This window comes from Anabrus simplex, chromosome 2 (genome assembly GCF_040414725.1).
Source record: "Anabrus simplex isolate iqAnaSimp1 chromosome 2, ASM4041472v1, whole genome shotgun sequence".
Classification (NCBI taxonomy): Eukaryota; Metazoa; Arthropoda; class Insecta; order Orthoptera; family Tettigoniidae; genus Anabrus; species Anabrus simplex.
Genome location: NC_090266.1, coordinates 170059248 through 170075934, shown reverse-complemented (window position 1 = coordinate 170075934; position 16687 = coordinate 170059248). Strand labels below are relative to the sequence as shown.

The 16687-nt window shown below is 38.1% G+C and overlaps 1 protein-coding gene across 5 annotated transcripts in view; it reads left to right on the top strand.

Annotated features, from left to right (window-relative positions):
- The window catches only part of LOC136863970 (titin), a 348159-nt gene that overhangs the window by 115701 nt on the left and 215771 nt on the right, over positions 1–16687 (top strand). For 3 of the 5 annotated variants that reach the window (XM_067140439.2, XM_067140435.2, XM_067140434.2), the window contains one exon: positions 5115–15332. In XM_067140439.2, the coding sequence (XP_066996540.2) occupies positions 5115–15332 (10218 nt within the window). The remainder of the gene's footprint in view (positions 1–5114; positions 15333–16687) is intronic. The other 2 variants (XM_067140436.2, XM_067140437.2) reach the window with 2 other exon arrangements.

The following is a 16687-nucleotide window of genomic DNA, read 5'->3' as shown; positions in this document are numbered from 1 at the left end:
TAGAGATTCACAGGCTAAGCAGAAACTTGAGACTAGAGAAGTAGCTGTTACTGAAGAGTGTCTCTCTCAGGAAAGAACAGATGACTTTACTGCAGCCTTGTTAATCAAAGAATCTCAAGCAGTAGAGGAATTTGTTACAAGAGAAGCAATGGTAACTGAACAACTAGCTACTCAAGAAGGGGCTCAAGACTTACATATTATTTTTTCTACTAAGGAAACTCATGCTAAACCAGACCTGGTCACAAGAGAAGTAGCAGTTACAGAGCAATTGGAAACTCAAGAACGAACATCTGATATACCACCAGCTATTGTACAGAAGGAATTGCAAGCCAAACCAAAACTTATTACCAGGGAGGTGGCAGTTACTGAACAGTCAGTAACAGAAGAAGACCTACAAAATTTACCTGTCCCTTCTTTTGGAAAGGAATCTCTTGCTAAACAAGATCTTGTGACAAGGGAAGCAGCAGTTACTAATCAACCTCTCTGTCAAGAGGAAATATGTGATTTGCCCTGTACTACTATAGCACAGGAAACCACAGCCCAAGAGAATATTGTTACTAGAGAAGTTGGAATTACAGCACAGTTAGCCACATTGGAAGGAACATCTGATCTCCTTCAGTCTTCTCCAATGAGGGAATCAAAAGCCAAGGAAGATATGGTCGTTAGAGAAGTAGCTGTTTCTGAGCAGCCTATTTCACAAGAGGAAACAACTGATTTCTCATCAAAGTTGCTCACTAAAGAAACACTAGCTACGCAAGATCTTGTTACTAGACAAGTACCTGTTATTGAACAGTCAGTCACAGAAGAAAGAACTACTAGTTTGTCTATCACTGGTTTCCCTAAAACATTGCAAGTTATAGAGTCTCTACTTACAAGCGAAGCAGCTATTACTGAGCAGATGTTCACTCAAGAAGGAACATCAAATATAAAATCCATTCATCCAGTAAGAGAATCACAAGCTATCCCAGACCTTGTAACAAGAGTAGTAGCAGTAACAGAACAGCTTGTTACACAGGAAGGTGTTTCTGACTTAACTGTTTCTGATTTGACTAAGGAATCAATTGCAAAGGAGGATCTTGTTACTAGAGAGGTAGCGGTTACTGAAGAATCATCTGCTGAAGAACAAATATCTGATTTACCTGTTGGTGTAACAGCAAAGGAATCACAAGCCAAGGGAGATCTTGTAACTAGAGAAGTTGCTGTTACGTTGGAATTTGCTACACAGGAGGAAACAGTTGACTTATTATCAGAAGCCATTCCTAAAGAATCTCAAGCTAAGGAGAGCCATACTATGAGAGAGGTAGCAATTTCAGAGCAAACTGATACCCAGGAATTAACAGCAGATATGCCACATTTAGAATTAGGAAGAGAGTCACAAGCTAAGCAAGACCTTGTCACTAGAGAAGCAGCAGTCACAGAGCAGCCAGTTTCACAAGAAGGCATATCTGTCTTACCTACTACTGTAAAAGCTATGGAGATGTATGCTGAGCCGAATCTTGTCACAAGAAGAGTAGCTGTAAATGAAACACCACTCTCAGAGCAAACTGTAGGTGATTTGCACCTTGCTCTGCCAGTTGTAAAAGCATTAGCTGTAGAGGGTCTTATCACTAGTGAAGCAACAATTACAGAACAGTTAGTTGCTCATGAAGGAGCATCCTACTTGTCAACTTCTACTACCAAAGAACTTCAAGCTGATGAGGGTCTTATAACGAGTGAAGCAGCAATAACACAGCAACTTACAACAGAAGAAGATCTGCGTGATATGTTGCCCATAGCACAATATAAAGAATCACGAGCTAAGCAGGACATTGTTACCAGAGAAATAGCAGTTACCGAGCAATTTTCAACTCAAGAAGGAACTTGTTACTTACCAGCTCCTGTAATCGGTAAAGAAGCACATGCTAAACATGGACTTGAGGCAAGAAATATAGCAGTAACTGAGCAATCTTTCTTAGAAGAGGGAACATATGACATGACAGGTGTCACATCGATTCAAGAATCACTAGCAAAGGAAGATATTATTACAAGAGAAGTGGCTGTTGTTGAACAACATGTCTCACAAGAAGAAACCTCTGCTATGCCAGATAGCGTCATTGCTAAAGAATCACAAGCCAAGCAGGATCTTGTTACAAGGGAAGTAGCAGTTACACAGAAATTAACCATGCAAGAAAGAGCAACTGATTTAGATACTGCTGTGATTGCGAAGAAATCTCAAGCTGTGGAGGATATCATCACTAGAGAAGTAGCCATTACTGAGCAACCTCTATCCCAAGAAGAAACACTAGATTTGCCAACTGCTTTATTATTTAAGGAAGCACATGCTCTTCAGGCACTTACTTGCAGAGAAATAGCAGTCACAGAACAGCATTCATTACAGGAAGGTACAAGTGAATTACCTACTTCAATTTCTCTTAGAGAATCACAAGCAAGTTGGGATCTTGTTACTCAGGATGCAACAGTTTCTCAACAACCAGCAGCACAGGAGGGAACATGTGATATAAGCATAGATGAATATAAAGAAATGTATGCAAAGAAAAATCTTGAAATAAGAGATGTGGCTATTACAGAACAACCTCTCTCTCAGGAAGAAACATACGATTTACCTTCTATAAAAACTGATGTAAAATCTCAGGCTAGGCGAGGAGTAATAACCAGAGAGGTGGCTCTTACAGAGCTACCTTCAATACAGGATGGAATTTGTGATTTGCCATCTATTGGTGTAATTAAAAGTTCAAAGGCAGATGAAGGAATTGTGGTGAGAGAAGTTGCATTAATTGAACAATCTCTACCACAAGAAGAAACTCATGATATTCCTGATATTCCCTTAGCCAAAGAGTCACGAGCTCAGCAGGACCTGGTTACAAGGGAAGTTGCTGTGACTGAACAGCTTGTTACTAGGGAAGGCACATCAGATTTAGAACACCCTATCTTAGATAAAGAATCCTGGGCAAAACAGGCTCTTGTATCTAGGGAGGTTGCTGTTGTTGAACTAGCATCTGCAATGGAAGGTACATTAGATTTATCTGCTCAAGAACCGAGAAGAATGTCTAAAGCTAGCCATGATATCATTACTCGAGAAGTAGCTATCAGTGAACATCAGACTACCGAAGAAAGTATTGTTGATTTGCCTACTTTGATTTCAGTAAAGTCAGGAAATGCTCAAGAGAAATACATTCCTAGGGATGTTGCAGTGAAAGAACAACCATCTGCTGAAGAAAGCACTTCTGATATACCTGTAAGTTTCTCACCCAGTGCAGTACATGCAGAGAGAAATGTTGTCTTAAAAGAGGTAGCCCTTACAGAAGAAGTTTTACCAGGGCAAATATTATCTGATATTTTAAATTATGATGGAGTGGAAGTAAAACCAAACACCAGATTTGTTACACAGGAAGCCACTGTCGTAGAGGAAGTTACATCTCATTTAGAGGTGAATGACTTCATTGTAAAAGGTATCAATAAGTCATCTGAAGCAGCTTCTCGGTTCATTGCTAGACCAACAGCAGTCATTCAGGAATATCACACTGAGCAAGAAGTATCAGAATTAAGAATTTCAAATGAAACTAAAGAAGTTGTTGCTAATCAAAGTCTAACACTTCTAGAAGTTGCAACAACTATGCATCCAGAAGCTAGACAAACTGTTTCTGATTTAATTTCCACACCAGTGAAAGATGCTGTTGCTTTGTCTAATGTTGTAACTCAAGAAGTAGCGATATGCCAAGAATTAATTACTCAAGAAAACACAAGTAATGTTGAGGCTCAAGATAAGATTGATTCTGATGAGTTCAAGAAAATGGTTGTATCTGTTGCTGTTATTCCCAAAGAAGCAACAATTTATTCACAACCCCTCATGGGAGAAAATGTTGAGAACTTTGCTACAACGGAAAAATTTAAGGAAGCCAGTGCTGAACTTCACATTATTACAACTGATGCTGCCATCACACAGCAACCATGTTTGGAACATGATATTTCTGAATTTTCTGTGAAAGATATAAAGAGCATTGAAGCTAAACCTATTATGGAATTAAGAGAAGTAGCTTTGACAGAGCTTCCTTTATCTCAAGAATACCCGTCAGAATATTTCCCTAAAAATCTTGACAGAAGAGAATCACTTGCTAAGCTCATTGTCAGTACAGGAGAGATTGCTTTACAACAAGAAATTTATCCCAGTGAGAGTGTTAATAATCTTCAAATCAAAGACCGTAGGAGAGATTCACAAGCAAACTTAATCATCAGTGATGCAATGAAGGCACCTTGTTTGGAAGAACTAAATACTAGTATGATATCTGAGTCACATGATAGTACTCAGCTGAAAGATCTTCAAGATGCAGCTCTTTTAGGACAAGAGCCTGTTCACCCCACTTCTGATATATTTCAGCAGGTAGTTTGTGATGCAGAAGGTGTGTATATTAGAAAACCTGACCAATTACACAAAGCTGGTGTAGCATTCCAGTTAGGGGAGGGAATAACTGTAACTTCCAAAGTTAGTTCAGAAACAACAGTTGAATTAGGAAAACAAACATCTACTCTTGCAACAGCTAGCATTACAATGACAAGCACTGACAAAAGGGTAGCTATTCAGGAAGAGGTAAACACATCTCTTGTTATGGAAGGAGCTTTGAAAACTATTCCATCTGATAGTAAGAGAGCCAAACCCAGTATGACAAAACCTGTGGGTAGTGCAGAGGTGTATGAGGTAAGTGTTGATGAGAGAGAGGGAGCCCTTTTGCCGTTGCATAAAGAGCAAGTGAGACTGCTTACAACGGCTAAGGTGCAAGAAACTAGTGGTGTAGTAATTGAAATGATTGGTGATACAGACCTCATCAAGGAAACATGTACATCAGCACACATACCTTTTGATAAGTCACTTGAAGAAAGTAAAACACAAGACACCACAGCATACGTGCAGCCAACACGAGACACCACTAAGGCACTCAGAACAGATTTTGAAGACAAAACAGATTCATCAGCTTTCATCACTACGTCACCACAGAGCACCTACACTGAAACACCTGAACACCCACATGTCACCTCAACTGAGGTCAAACCAGAGCACAGCAGCTCACAAACTCAACGCTCCACAATTCTCTCGCCTCACGAAACCATTGACATTTCAGAGATCCTGGCCGAGATGGCCCCACAGACAGCTCACATCCCTGCTACACAGTCCTTCGAGCAAGCACCAGCAGTTATTGTATGCAAGACCTCAACCGAGGTCCACGAGGGTGAGTATGTGGTACACAGAGAACAACGCACTGAAGCAACTACAGGTTTGGTGCAAGAAGTGGCTGAAGAATACGAAACAATATCTACTGTTCCTGGGATGAAGAGCACAACAAAAATTGTGAAAAGAAGGATAGTTAAGAAAGTGAGTAGAGGTGGAAAACCCAGCCCTGGTATACTTCAACCAGATGAAGGAGAAGGAGGAGATGATGGCATCACAATTGAAGAGGTTATAGATGAAGGAGAACTTCCACTAGAGGAGGCAGAAGATGATTCATCTCCAGCAATCATAGAAGAAGCCCCAGAAGAAATACCTGACTTAACACAGAAATCACCAACAGATAAGGATGAAATTAAGATATTAAAGAAGAAGACAGTAATCAGAAGAAGACGAGGAGTAAGAGAAAAGGAAGCCGAAGTTGTCACCCTTGATGAAGAGAACCCAGAAGTAACAATCACAGTTAAAACTTTGAAAGATGTAGAAAGGAAACCAGTGAAAGAACATGAAGAGTCTGAAGAAGATTTACCAGTGGCAATTCTACCAGACAGAATAAAGCCAGAGGGTGATGATGTTGATCAATTTCAACCTTATTCTGATGAGAAGGCACCTGATGAGATAACTATAACTGATGAAATAACTAGAGGACCCTTGGTGGAAGAGACTGTTGAAATACCCACACTAGAAGAGGAAAAAGTAAGTGACATAAAAGACATTCAAACAGAGGATACCAAGAAAAAGAAAATTAAGAAAAAAGTAAAACATATAAAGCCAACAGAAGAAATAACTGAAGGACTAAAGAAAGAAAGGCCTGATATTCTTGAAGATGATCAATCAAAAGTACTGATACCAAAAGATGAAGAAGAGACAGTTGAAACTTCTGCTGAGGAGATAAAAATTAAACTAAAGGAAACTAAAGTGGCAAAGGACGCTGTAGATCAACCTCTTGAAGTCCCCAAACAATTACCTAAATCACATGAAAAGGAGATCTCTGAGAAAGAAGTTGTTGATAAAGAAGAAGACAAGGAGAAAATCCCATTAGATGTATCTGATGCTGTTGAATCTGAAACTGAGGTTACAAAAAAGAAGAAAAAGGTTGTGAGAAAGAAAACAAAGGAAACTAAAGATGTAATAGAAATTCCGCAACAAGAGGAAATTCCTCTGGAATTTGAAGATATATCTGAAGAAGAGAAGAAGCCAAAAGAAATCCGTCCTTATGTACAAGAGGAAGAAGAAGAAAAAGATTCCCTAGATGTTGTACCTGTACTACATGAAGTACAAAAAGACACTACTGTTGAAGAGAAGAAAAAGAAAATAAAGAAAAAAGTAAAAACAGTTGAGGAAAAGGCACTTCCTCTCAAGAAACCAGAAGATATTGAGGAAAGAAAAGCTGAGGATTTAGAAGAAATTTCAAAGCCAGAAACAAAAGCACATGAAGAAATTGTTGAAACATTGAGTGATTCTTCAACAAAAAGGACAACAAAGAAAAAGAAGCAAATTCCCACTGAAGATAAGCCCAAGGAATTTGATGAAATTGTTGAGGAAAAGCCAGGAACAACTGCACCTACAGTATCAGATGAAAAGAAACCAGTACCTAAAAAGGTAAAATTAAAACCACAACTGATGAAAATTGAAAGGAAGGAAATCAAACCAACAAAATTAAAGGTAATATCTAAAGAGGAAATACCATTATTTGCTCAAATCAAACTGAAGAAAGCTCCAGTAATCCAGAAAAAAGAAATTAAAAGTGTTATACTTCCAAAGGTTATGCTCAAGAGTAATATCAAATTTATACAGTATCCTCCTGAAGAGCACAAGCCAATAATAACCATTATCAATGTACATTCAGATAAAGGAATATTATCAAGAAATACACAAGAAGCACTTAAATTACAGAAACGGAAAGTAAAAAGAGTCAAGCTAAGAGGGAAAGAAACGACTGAATTGGAGGAGATAGAATCCTTTGATAATGATCAGTTAGATAAACCAGATGATGAAGAAGAAAGTGAGACACTTGAGTGGAATAAGCTACCTAAGAAACAAGAGCCTGAAGAAGTTGAATCAAAGAAACTGACAATTGGCAAAGGGAAAGTTCCACAATCTGAAGAACCTCAAGAGGAAGACATCAGACTGAGGAAAATTCCAGAAAAACCTCATGGAACAGATATAGAGGAAGAAAGTAAGCCAAAGCCAGTAGATTCAACTGAAACTAAACCAAAACCTTCAAAGGACAAAAGGAAGATAGATATGACACCTTTTGAACCTTATGACATTGAAACAGGTGACATTGAACTGGATAAATACGAGAGTGAAGTACCAGAGAAGCCAGAAAAGGAAGCGCCTGAAAAAGTTACGGACAAAATTTCAAAGCCTAAGAAGCCTAAGCCAGAGCCTGAGGTCATACAAATACCACTAAAATTAGGTGAACCTAAAAAGCCTCAGCCTGATGCAGATACTGACATTAATCTTAAAAAGAAAATGGGTGAACCTGAACCAGAAATTCCAGATATTATTACTCTGAAACCATTTAAAAAGAGTGAACCAGAAGGAGATAAGGATAAGAAAGAACCAACTCTTGGCAAACCAAAACCTATTGTGCGTAAAGAAGAAGAGGAAGAGGACAAACTCAAACCTCAACCCACAGAAAGATCTAAGAAAAAGAAACCTAAGAAGAAATTGCCAAGTGAAGATGTGAAAGAACCAGAATTGTTGGATAAGCATGAAGAAGAGGTCATTATAAAGGATATACCTAGTGAAGAGAAGACTGAGCCTACTGAAGAGCAAACTAAGTTAAAGTCTGATGTAGAGGAAGATAAACCAGTTGAAACAATTCCACTGCAGCAAAATGATAAACCAGTGGAAACAATTCCATCACAAGAGGAAGGAAGATTATTGCCAATCACAGAATCAAAACCAGGTGTTAAAGAAGAAGAGGAAATTTCAAAAGAAGTTCAAAAGAAAACTAAGGTGAAGAAGATCAAGAAAAAGGTTACAATTGTTGAACCATTGGAAGGGAAAGAGGAAGAGATCCCACATGAAGATGATACAGAAGTCCAAGAAATTGAACCTCTAAAAGCTGCACCTGAGAAAGTCAAACCCACTGTAATTGGTGTGGATGGCCTGGAGGTGATTCAAACAACATCAACAGAAGTAACAGAAAAGTTAGAGACCAAACCTGAGTCTCAGGAGCATGCCAAGTCAGAATTTGATGTTCAAGTTTCTGTATCTGTAGAAGAAGTAAACATTCAAGATCAAGAAATACCACTAGAGAAGGTCAAATTACAAAAGAAAGCTAAAATTAAGAGAGAGGTAAAAGAAAGAAATGCTCTTCAGATGTCAGAGGCAGTTGCTGACCTAAAAGAAGATGAACTTCATCAAACTGATTTGCAGAAGGATACAGTGACTCCAGGATTGATTCTGCAAGAAACAATTACAGTATCTATTACTGAGGTTACAGAAACTACTGATGCATTAATACCTCAGTCATCTCCATTAGGTGATTCTGCAAGCATTACAATGTCAGAATCTTTAATAAAACCACTAGAAAAAGATATTGTTGAATCAAAGACTGTGGAAGTTGAACAAGTAACACGAAAGAAGAAAAGAACTGAAGTAAAGAAGAAAACTATTGGTGAAACATCAATTGATGAAATGCCATCAGAAGTGACCGAGCCCTTTGATGTAGGACCAACCATACAGATGAAGGCAGAGCCTGGAATTTTACCCAAAGAAGCATATATGGTGGATCAGTTTGTAGATGAGCAGACTACAGGCATTCTCTCAATCCCTGAGAGCAAGGAAGGTAAGAGCCAAATTGGTGTTATACTCAATGAGGGTGTATTAGTGAGTGATGTAGCACTGTCAGACAGTGCAATTGGTCTTTTAACACCAGAGAAACCAGCCACTGAAGAGGCAATTGTAAGTGTGAATGAAAGGCAAGTAGCTGTTCACCAAGAGATTTTGACTGAAGTTATCGCCAGGGAAGCCCCCTGTAAAGAACAACCAACACATGGGAAAGCAGAACAAATCCTCTCAAGGCAAGAGTCATTAACCGTATTTGAGGTGCAACCAGAGCAAACAGGTGAGACAATTAAACCTTGTATTCCTCAAGATTTGCATGCTCAGCCTATCCTATCCAAACAAGAGTCAATTACTGTGAAAGAAGTTGGAACATTTGAGACACATACAGACTTAAAGCAGATTATACCAACCTCTGAAAATGCACTTGTATCTATAATGCCAAAAGAAAATATTTCAGTGACACAGATTGAACCACAACACAAAGAAGACACTCTTATCCACAGAGAGAAACCAGACACAGAACTAGCAACACAAACCATTTCTGAACGGGATTCAATATCAATCAGTGAAGTTTTAACAGGAGAAACACCTCTGGAATTTGGTACACCAAAGACACTAGGCGAGAGTGCAGCCACAGTTTCACCACTTGTTGCAACAGAGACTGTTTCAGTGACAGAGATACAATTGGCACAAGCAACAGGTGAAGACATCTCCCCCATGAAACCAAAATCAGAAACAGCCCAAAGAAAACTGTCCACACAAGAACCTGTACAAATACAAGAAGTTACCACGGAACAAATTGCTACCTCCATGCCACTTGAAGAGACACCACAAGTCACAATACAGATGCAGAAAGTCGTCCAGAAACGACAGAAGGCACCTACAGTCACAGAAGTATCCATTGACACTAAGGAGGGAGACCTCAATCAGTTCACAACACCACAAGAACAAGCAATAATTACTTTACCAGAAACGGAGCCTTTACAAATTACTCAAATTGAAACTGGCCTGTTTGCAGGTGATATTTCAGTGCCATCTCTACCTAGGGAGGAGCAGGTAAGATCAACACTGACAGCAGAAATGCTGTCACATATTACTGAAGTTGTTGAATCTGAGGTGAAGCAAGAACAAGAGGCACCTGTTGTAACACATGAAGATGAAATCATTGAACCTGGAGAACATGAGGTGAAGGAGATGCCCAAGAAAATCCCAAAGAAAAAGAAGAAAGAACAACTTAAATTTGCTGTTGATGAGGAAACTACAGATTCTACTGCAGTTGAAATTGCTCCTGAAGTTCCACCAACACCCAAGAAAGTGAAGGAGACCTTAATTGTCCATGAAGGCATTGAATCCATCCAAGTAACTGCAGAAACTACAACTGAAGAATTAGTAGAACCTAAATCCATTGAACCTAGTGAAGCCAAGCCCTTAGTTTGCGAAGACAAACTGGAAACTGCTACTGAAATTGAGAGGAAAGCAACTGTTAGAAGACCATCTAAAAAGAAGGAGGCAGTTCCGGACAAGCCAAAAATAGCAGATGTAGAGAGGATAGAAGAAGGAACAACAGAAGAAATCTCTGAGAAAGAAAGGCCTATCCAGGACAAAGCTGAAGATTTGCTAGTAACTAGTGAAGCATTGCATGTCACTGAAATAACACCAGAAATAGTTGCAGAGAAATTTGAAAAACCACAAGAAAAGAAACCTGAAGAGGCTGCCCCAGTAGATGAGATTAAAGAATCTGTCACTGTAACACAGGTGGATCTTAAAGCTCCTGTGAAAAAACCATCTAAGAAGAAGAGGAAGGAACCTGAAACACAAAAGGCAGCTGAAGAGTTAATAGAACAAGATACTGTAGTTGATACCATCCAAGAACAACCCTCACAGAAGAAGGCAGATGAAAAAATACTTTTGCATGAAGGGGTACAAATAACAGAGCATACCCCGCAATCAACAATTGGAGAAATTACTCCTGAACAACCAATAATAGAGAAGGCTACACCAACAGAGGATGCACCAGAAACTATTAGTACAACAGAAGTAGATGTCAAGACTCCCGTTAAGAAACCATCTAAGAAGAAGAAGAAAGCAACTGTTACTCCTAAAGATGAAGTTCCTAAAGAAATTACTGATGATATTCCAGAGGAAGCCGTAGGTGAAAAGCATGTTGAAGAAGAGGCTCCAACAGTGGCTGAGGAAATACCATTGCCAATTGTGCCAGTTGAAATACCAAAGGAAAAGAAGCCAAAAGAGAAAAAACCAAAGGAAAAGAAGCCAGTTCCTGAAAAAATTGAAGCTATGCCTCAGTTAATGAAAATAGAAAGAAAAGAAATCAAGGCAACTAAACTCAAAGTCACAGAAGTTGCTCCAAAAGAGGAAGTACCTTTATTTGCACAAGTTAAACTCAGGAAAGCTTCTATCCAAAAACGAGAAATTAAAACTACTGAAGTACCAAAGGTGCTTTTGAAAAGTAACATCAAAGTGGTTGAATATCCACCAATGGAACATACTCCTATAATTACTGACATTGGCGCAAGGATGGACAGAGGTATTCTATCGAGAAATACTCAGGAGGCACTGAAATTGCAGAAAAGAAAGATAAGGCGTGTAAAGCTGACTGAGAAAGATGAAATTCAACTAGAAGAACCAGAATCTTTTGATCTTGGGGAGGAAGAGAAGCCTGAAGAAGAAGAAAGAGAACCTGAGAAGGTTTTATGGGAGAAGATACCAAAGAAAGCTGATGCTGAAGAGATTTTACCTCAGAAACTAATCATTGGTAAAGGTAAAGTTCCAAAACAGGAGGAACCAACACCAGAAGATATAAAACTAAGAAAAATTCCAGAGAAAGTAGAAAAGCCAGAGGAGGAGGAAGAAGTAAAACCTAAAAAGGAAGCTCCAGAAGAAAAGAAACTTAAGGATGAAAAGGAAAAGAGACATATAGAGGGATTGTCACCCTTTAAGGGAGAGGACATTGAAGGGCATGATTTGGATTTAGAGAAATATGAGAAAGAAGCACCTGAGAAACCAGAAAAGGAAGTGCCTGAAGAAATCAAGGTGAGGAGACCTAAACCAAAGAAACCTGCACCAGAGCCAGAAGTTATTCAAATACCACTAAAATTAGGAGAGCCAAAGAAGCCAGCTCCTGAAGAAGAGAAGGATATTACTCTTAAGAAGAAGTTTGGCGAACCCGAGCCTGAAACTCCTGATGTGATCAAGCTTAAGCCATTTAAGAAAGATAAACCTCAGGATGAACCTGAACCAAAGGAAGTAACAGTTGGAAAACCAAAACCTGAAGACAGAATAGAAAATGAGGAAGATATTAGTTTGAAATTTAAACCAGCAAAATCACCTGAAAGAATAATTAAAAAAGTAAAGGTTAAGAAACCGAAACCTGGAAAAACACCAGAAGAAGATACAGAGACAGAGAAACTCATTCCTGAAGAACAAAAAAGTTTGCCTGAAGAGAAGGTTATAGAAGAAGAAAAAGTTGAACCAATAAAGACTGTTGAAGAAGTGATTGAGAAAGAAGTGCCAGAAATAACTAAGATATCAGAAGAAGATAAAACACAGGAAAAGGAAGTTGACCTTAAACATGAGCCTCAGAAACCAACTGAGGAATTGCCAGAAGAAATTAAAGTAAAGAAACCTAAATCTAAAAAGCCCTTAAAAGAGAAGCCCAAAGAAATGCCAGAAGAAATACCTGAGCCAACAAAGCCTGCTGAGGATGTGATTGAAGCAATCACTCTCAAGAAACCTGAGCCAGATAAACCATCAGAAGAGATAATTGAGGAAGTTAAATTAAGGAAACCTAGACCAGAAAAGCCAAAAGATGTATCAGAAGAGAGAGAAATTAAAGAAATTAAGCCAGAACCAAAACCAGAGGATATTAGTGAAATCATTCCTACCAAGGTTACTTCTGAAGAAGAGAAGAAGGAAGTCCAAGAAACAGTAACCTTAAAGAAGAAAAAGAAAACAAAGAAACCAGTAGAGGATGAAAAACCAGAGGAAGTTACACTGAAGGAAGTGGAACCTGAGAAGCCAAAGGATAAAATTATAGAAGAAGTTACCGAAGAAGTAGTAATTAAAAAAGTAAAAGCTGAAGAACCAGAGGAGGACAAAGTGGAAGAAAAGATAACATTACCAAAGAAAAAGTTTGAAACGCCAAAGGAAGAAGAGTTAACAGAAGTAGTTACCTTGCAGAAGAAGCCCAAGGAGGTAACTGTAGAGGAGGTTGCTGAAGTAACATTAAAGAAAGTAAAACCTGAGAAATCTTCAGTAGAAGAAGTTACTGAAGAGATTGTAGTTCAGAAACTTCTTCCCAAGAAACCAAAGGAACCTGTTACTGAAGAGGTAACGGAAGAAATTACTATTAAGAAAATGAAACCTGAAAAACCTTCAGAAGAACAAGTTACTGAAGAGATCATAGTTCAGAAACTTCTTCCTAAAGAACCAAAAGAACCTGTAACTGAAGAGGTGTCTGAAGAAATTACTATTAAGAAAATTAAACCTGAAAAACCTTCAGTGGAAGAAGTTACTGAAGAGATTGTAGTTCAAAAACTTCTTCCCAAGAAACCAAAAGAACCTGTTACTGAAGAGGTAACAGAAGAAATTACCATTAAGAAAATTAAACCTGAGAGACCTACAACAGAAGAAGTTACTGAAGAGGTTGTAGTTCAGAAACTTCTTCCCAAGAAACCAAAAGAAACTGTTACTGAAGAGGTAACTGAAGAAATTACTATTAAGAAAATTAAACCTGAGAAACCAAAGGAGGAAGAAGTGGCTGAAGCTGTCACTATAAAAAAGAAGCGTCCTAAGAAGCCAGTTAAAGAGGAAGTGGCTGAAGAAATCACACTTAAAAAAGTAAGCCCTCAGGAGCCCAAAGAAGAAGATGAAGTTACTGAAGCCATTACTCTTAAAAAGAAGAAAGAAGAGCCAGTGCCAGAGGAAACTGAAGAAGTAGTAATTCAAAAGATAAAACCAAAGGAACCAAAAGAGGAAGAAGTAACTGAAGCTGTAATACTCAAAAAAGTTCCGAAGAAGACCCCAGTAACTGAGACAGCTGAAGAAATTACCCTTAAGAAAATTCAACCTGTTGAACAAAAGGAAGAAGATATCACTGAAACTGCTGTTATTAGGAAGAAACCCAAGAAAATAAAACCTGATGAACCAAAGGAAGAAGAAGCTTCAGAAGTGATTACTATTAAGAAACTGAAACCAGAAAAACCAGAAAAGGAAGAAGAAGTCACAGAAGCAGTCACTCTGAAGAAAAAGCCAAAGAAACAGCCAGCTGTAGACTTAGCCGAGGAAATAACGATTAGAAAAGTTAAACCCACTGAACCAAAAGAAGAGGAAGAAATTACTGAATCTATCACTCTGAAGAAGAAAAAGAAACCAGTGGAGGTGGCTACAGAAGAGGTCTCAGAGGAAATTACAATTAAGAAAATCATACCTGAGAAACCAAAGGAAGAAGATGAAGTAAGTGAAATATTAACAATAAAGAAGAAACCAGAAAAGTTACCTACTGAAGAGGCAGCTGATGAAGTTACGATAAGGAAGATCGTACCTGAAGAGCCAAAGGGAGAAGATGAAGGAGATTCTATTACTGTCAAAAGAATGATTCCTGAGAAACCTGAGGAAGAGACTGCAGAAGAATTTACAATTAAAAAGAAAATTCCAAAGAGAAAGCCCTCATTTGAAGAAGTTACAGCTGGAGAAGTGACATTAAAACAACAGAAACCCAAAAAGAAGCCCATACCAGAAGTAACAGAAGTAGAGACAGTGATGATCCGTCCTCGAGTCACAAAAACCAAAGAAGAAATTGAGCAGGAATTTAAAATACAACTTCAGACATATGAGGAGGAGGATATATCTATGACTAGTAAGGTGCGTTTAAAGAAGCAGAAACCAATGACATATGCAGAAGAAACTGGAGAGCAGACCATAAGAATCACTCAAGAAGTGGAAGAAGAAGGCCCTGAGGTTGTGGAAATAATAGAAGAAGGTCCAGAGGATGAGGATGTTACAGTTGAGTTTAAGAAGAAACCTACATACAAAGTTGAGGAACCAGATGAAGAAGAAATAATTCAGTTGTCTCGTCCCCGTAAACCATCAGAAGATGTTGAAGGCAGTTTTCAGGTACAGTTACATAGAAAACAGGAAGTGCGACGAACATCATACACAGTTGAAGATATTGAGGAGGAGTTCAAGATTGGTCTTAAAAAGGAGATACTGGCACCAAGGGGTTCGCTGTACGAGGAGGAATCGCTGGCACTGAAACTGAAACCTAAAACAAGACCACCGAAAGTTCTACAACAAGGTGAATATATATATTTAATATTTTTGATAGTTTGTTTTCACTGCTTCTACTTATTTGGCTTCTTTCCCTGCTTTACCAATTATTGCTGTAACACTTGCTTCTATTATCCTCTTTGCTAGAATTAAAAATATAATTTTCTTCTGTGCCTTAATAATTTATTATGCTATTCCTATTGCTTTATTTGATTTTGATTGTATTTGAAGCAAATCTTGAAAGAAACCTCATCTATGAAATAGTTGGAAGACAGCATTATTTCAACTACAAAGGCCATTATGGACTTTTTTCATAACAATTACATTGGTAATATCTTGTGATGCATGTTTGCAAGATGTGTACAAGTTCTGAATGACATTAACGCCTTCTGAATTACATTAAAGCATGACGATATGTATGTGAATTTGATATAGTTCAATTGTGAACATTGGATGACAGGAATTCCAGAGGTATTCTCACTCAAGGATCCTTATCTGTTTTACTTGAAATGTTGTAGTTAAATCACCTCCATCTCTTAATCTACACTTCTAACCTTGTCAGCAGTCACTTACAGCAAATATTTGTAATTATTTCAGATTTTTCCAAATGAGCAGTTTTTTAACATTTTCTTTTCCTCCAAGATTTAATATAATTCACTTTGAAAACTGTAGTAATGATACATGAGTCCCTAGAAAAGGTGTATGAAATGCATTTCATATGGGGCCTACTTAGCTAAGGCAGTGAAGGCATGCTTGCTTCACCCATAAAATTGTGGATTCGATTTGCCATTAGGAGGTCAGAAAATCTAGAAATGTGACTTCCACTTCGAGAGACGTACATGACCCTTATGTTAATTTCTGCCTGTACCAGAAATGAGTACCAGGCTAATTCCTTAGGGCAAATTTGGCTGAGTGTAGAGCTAACCACTCTATCCCAGTTACTGCCATGGTTATGAATAGTAAATAATAAAGCCTTCAATTGCCCCCCTCCCCTCAAAGGCCTTCATAATCTCTACAGAGATTGATTTTTTGTATTTGGTATACTCTAGCAGTTTTTTAGCTTATTGTGGTTGATGTTCATAGAATAAATAAGTAAAGGTCGGAAATCATAAATGCCAGTAGCACATCATCCAATGTTTATCTTGTTCCTAACTTAACCTTATATTATTATATCAGTTTGGTACGTATCCGTGTATGAAATTGTTTGTTGTTTTCCAGCTCATATTTTAGTATTTTATAATGTGTCTGTTTGTAGCCATGAATTTACAGCTCAGTTATTTTACTGGATTCCTTTCATTCATTCTTTATTTTTCAACACTACCAAAATTGAATTCATTAATGTACATTTTGCTGATGGTGAAACTATATTTGTCTATGGGACAC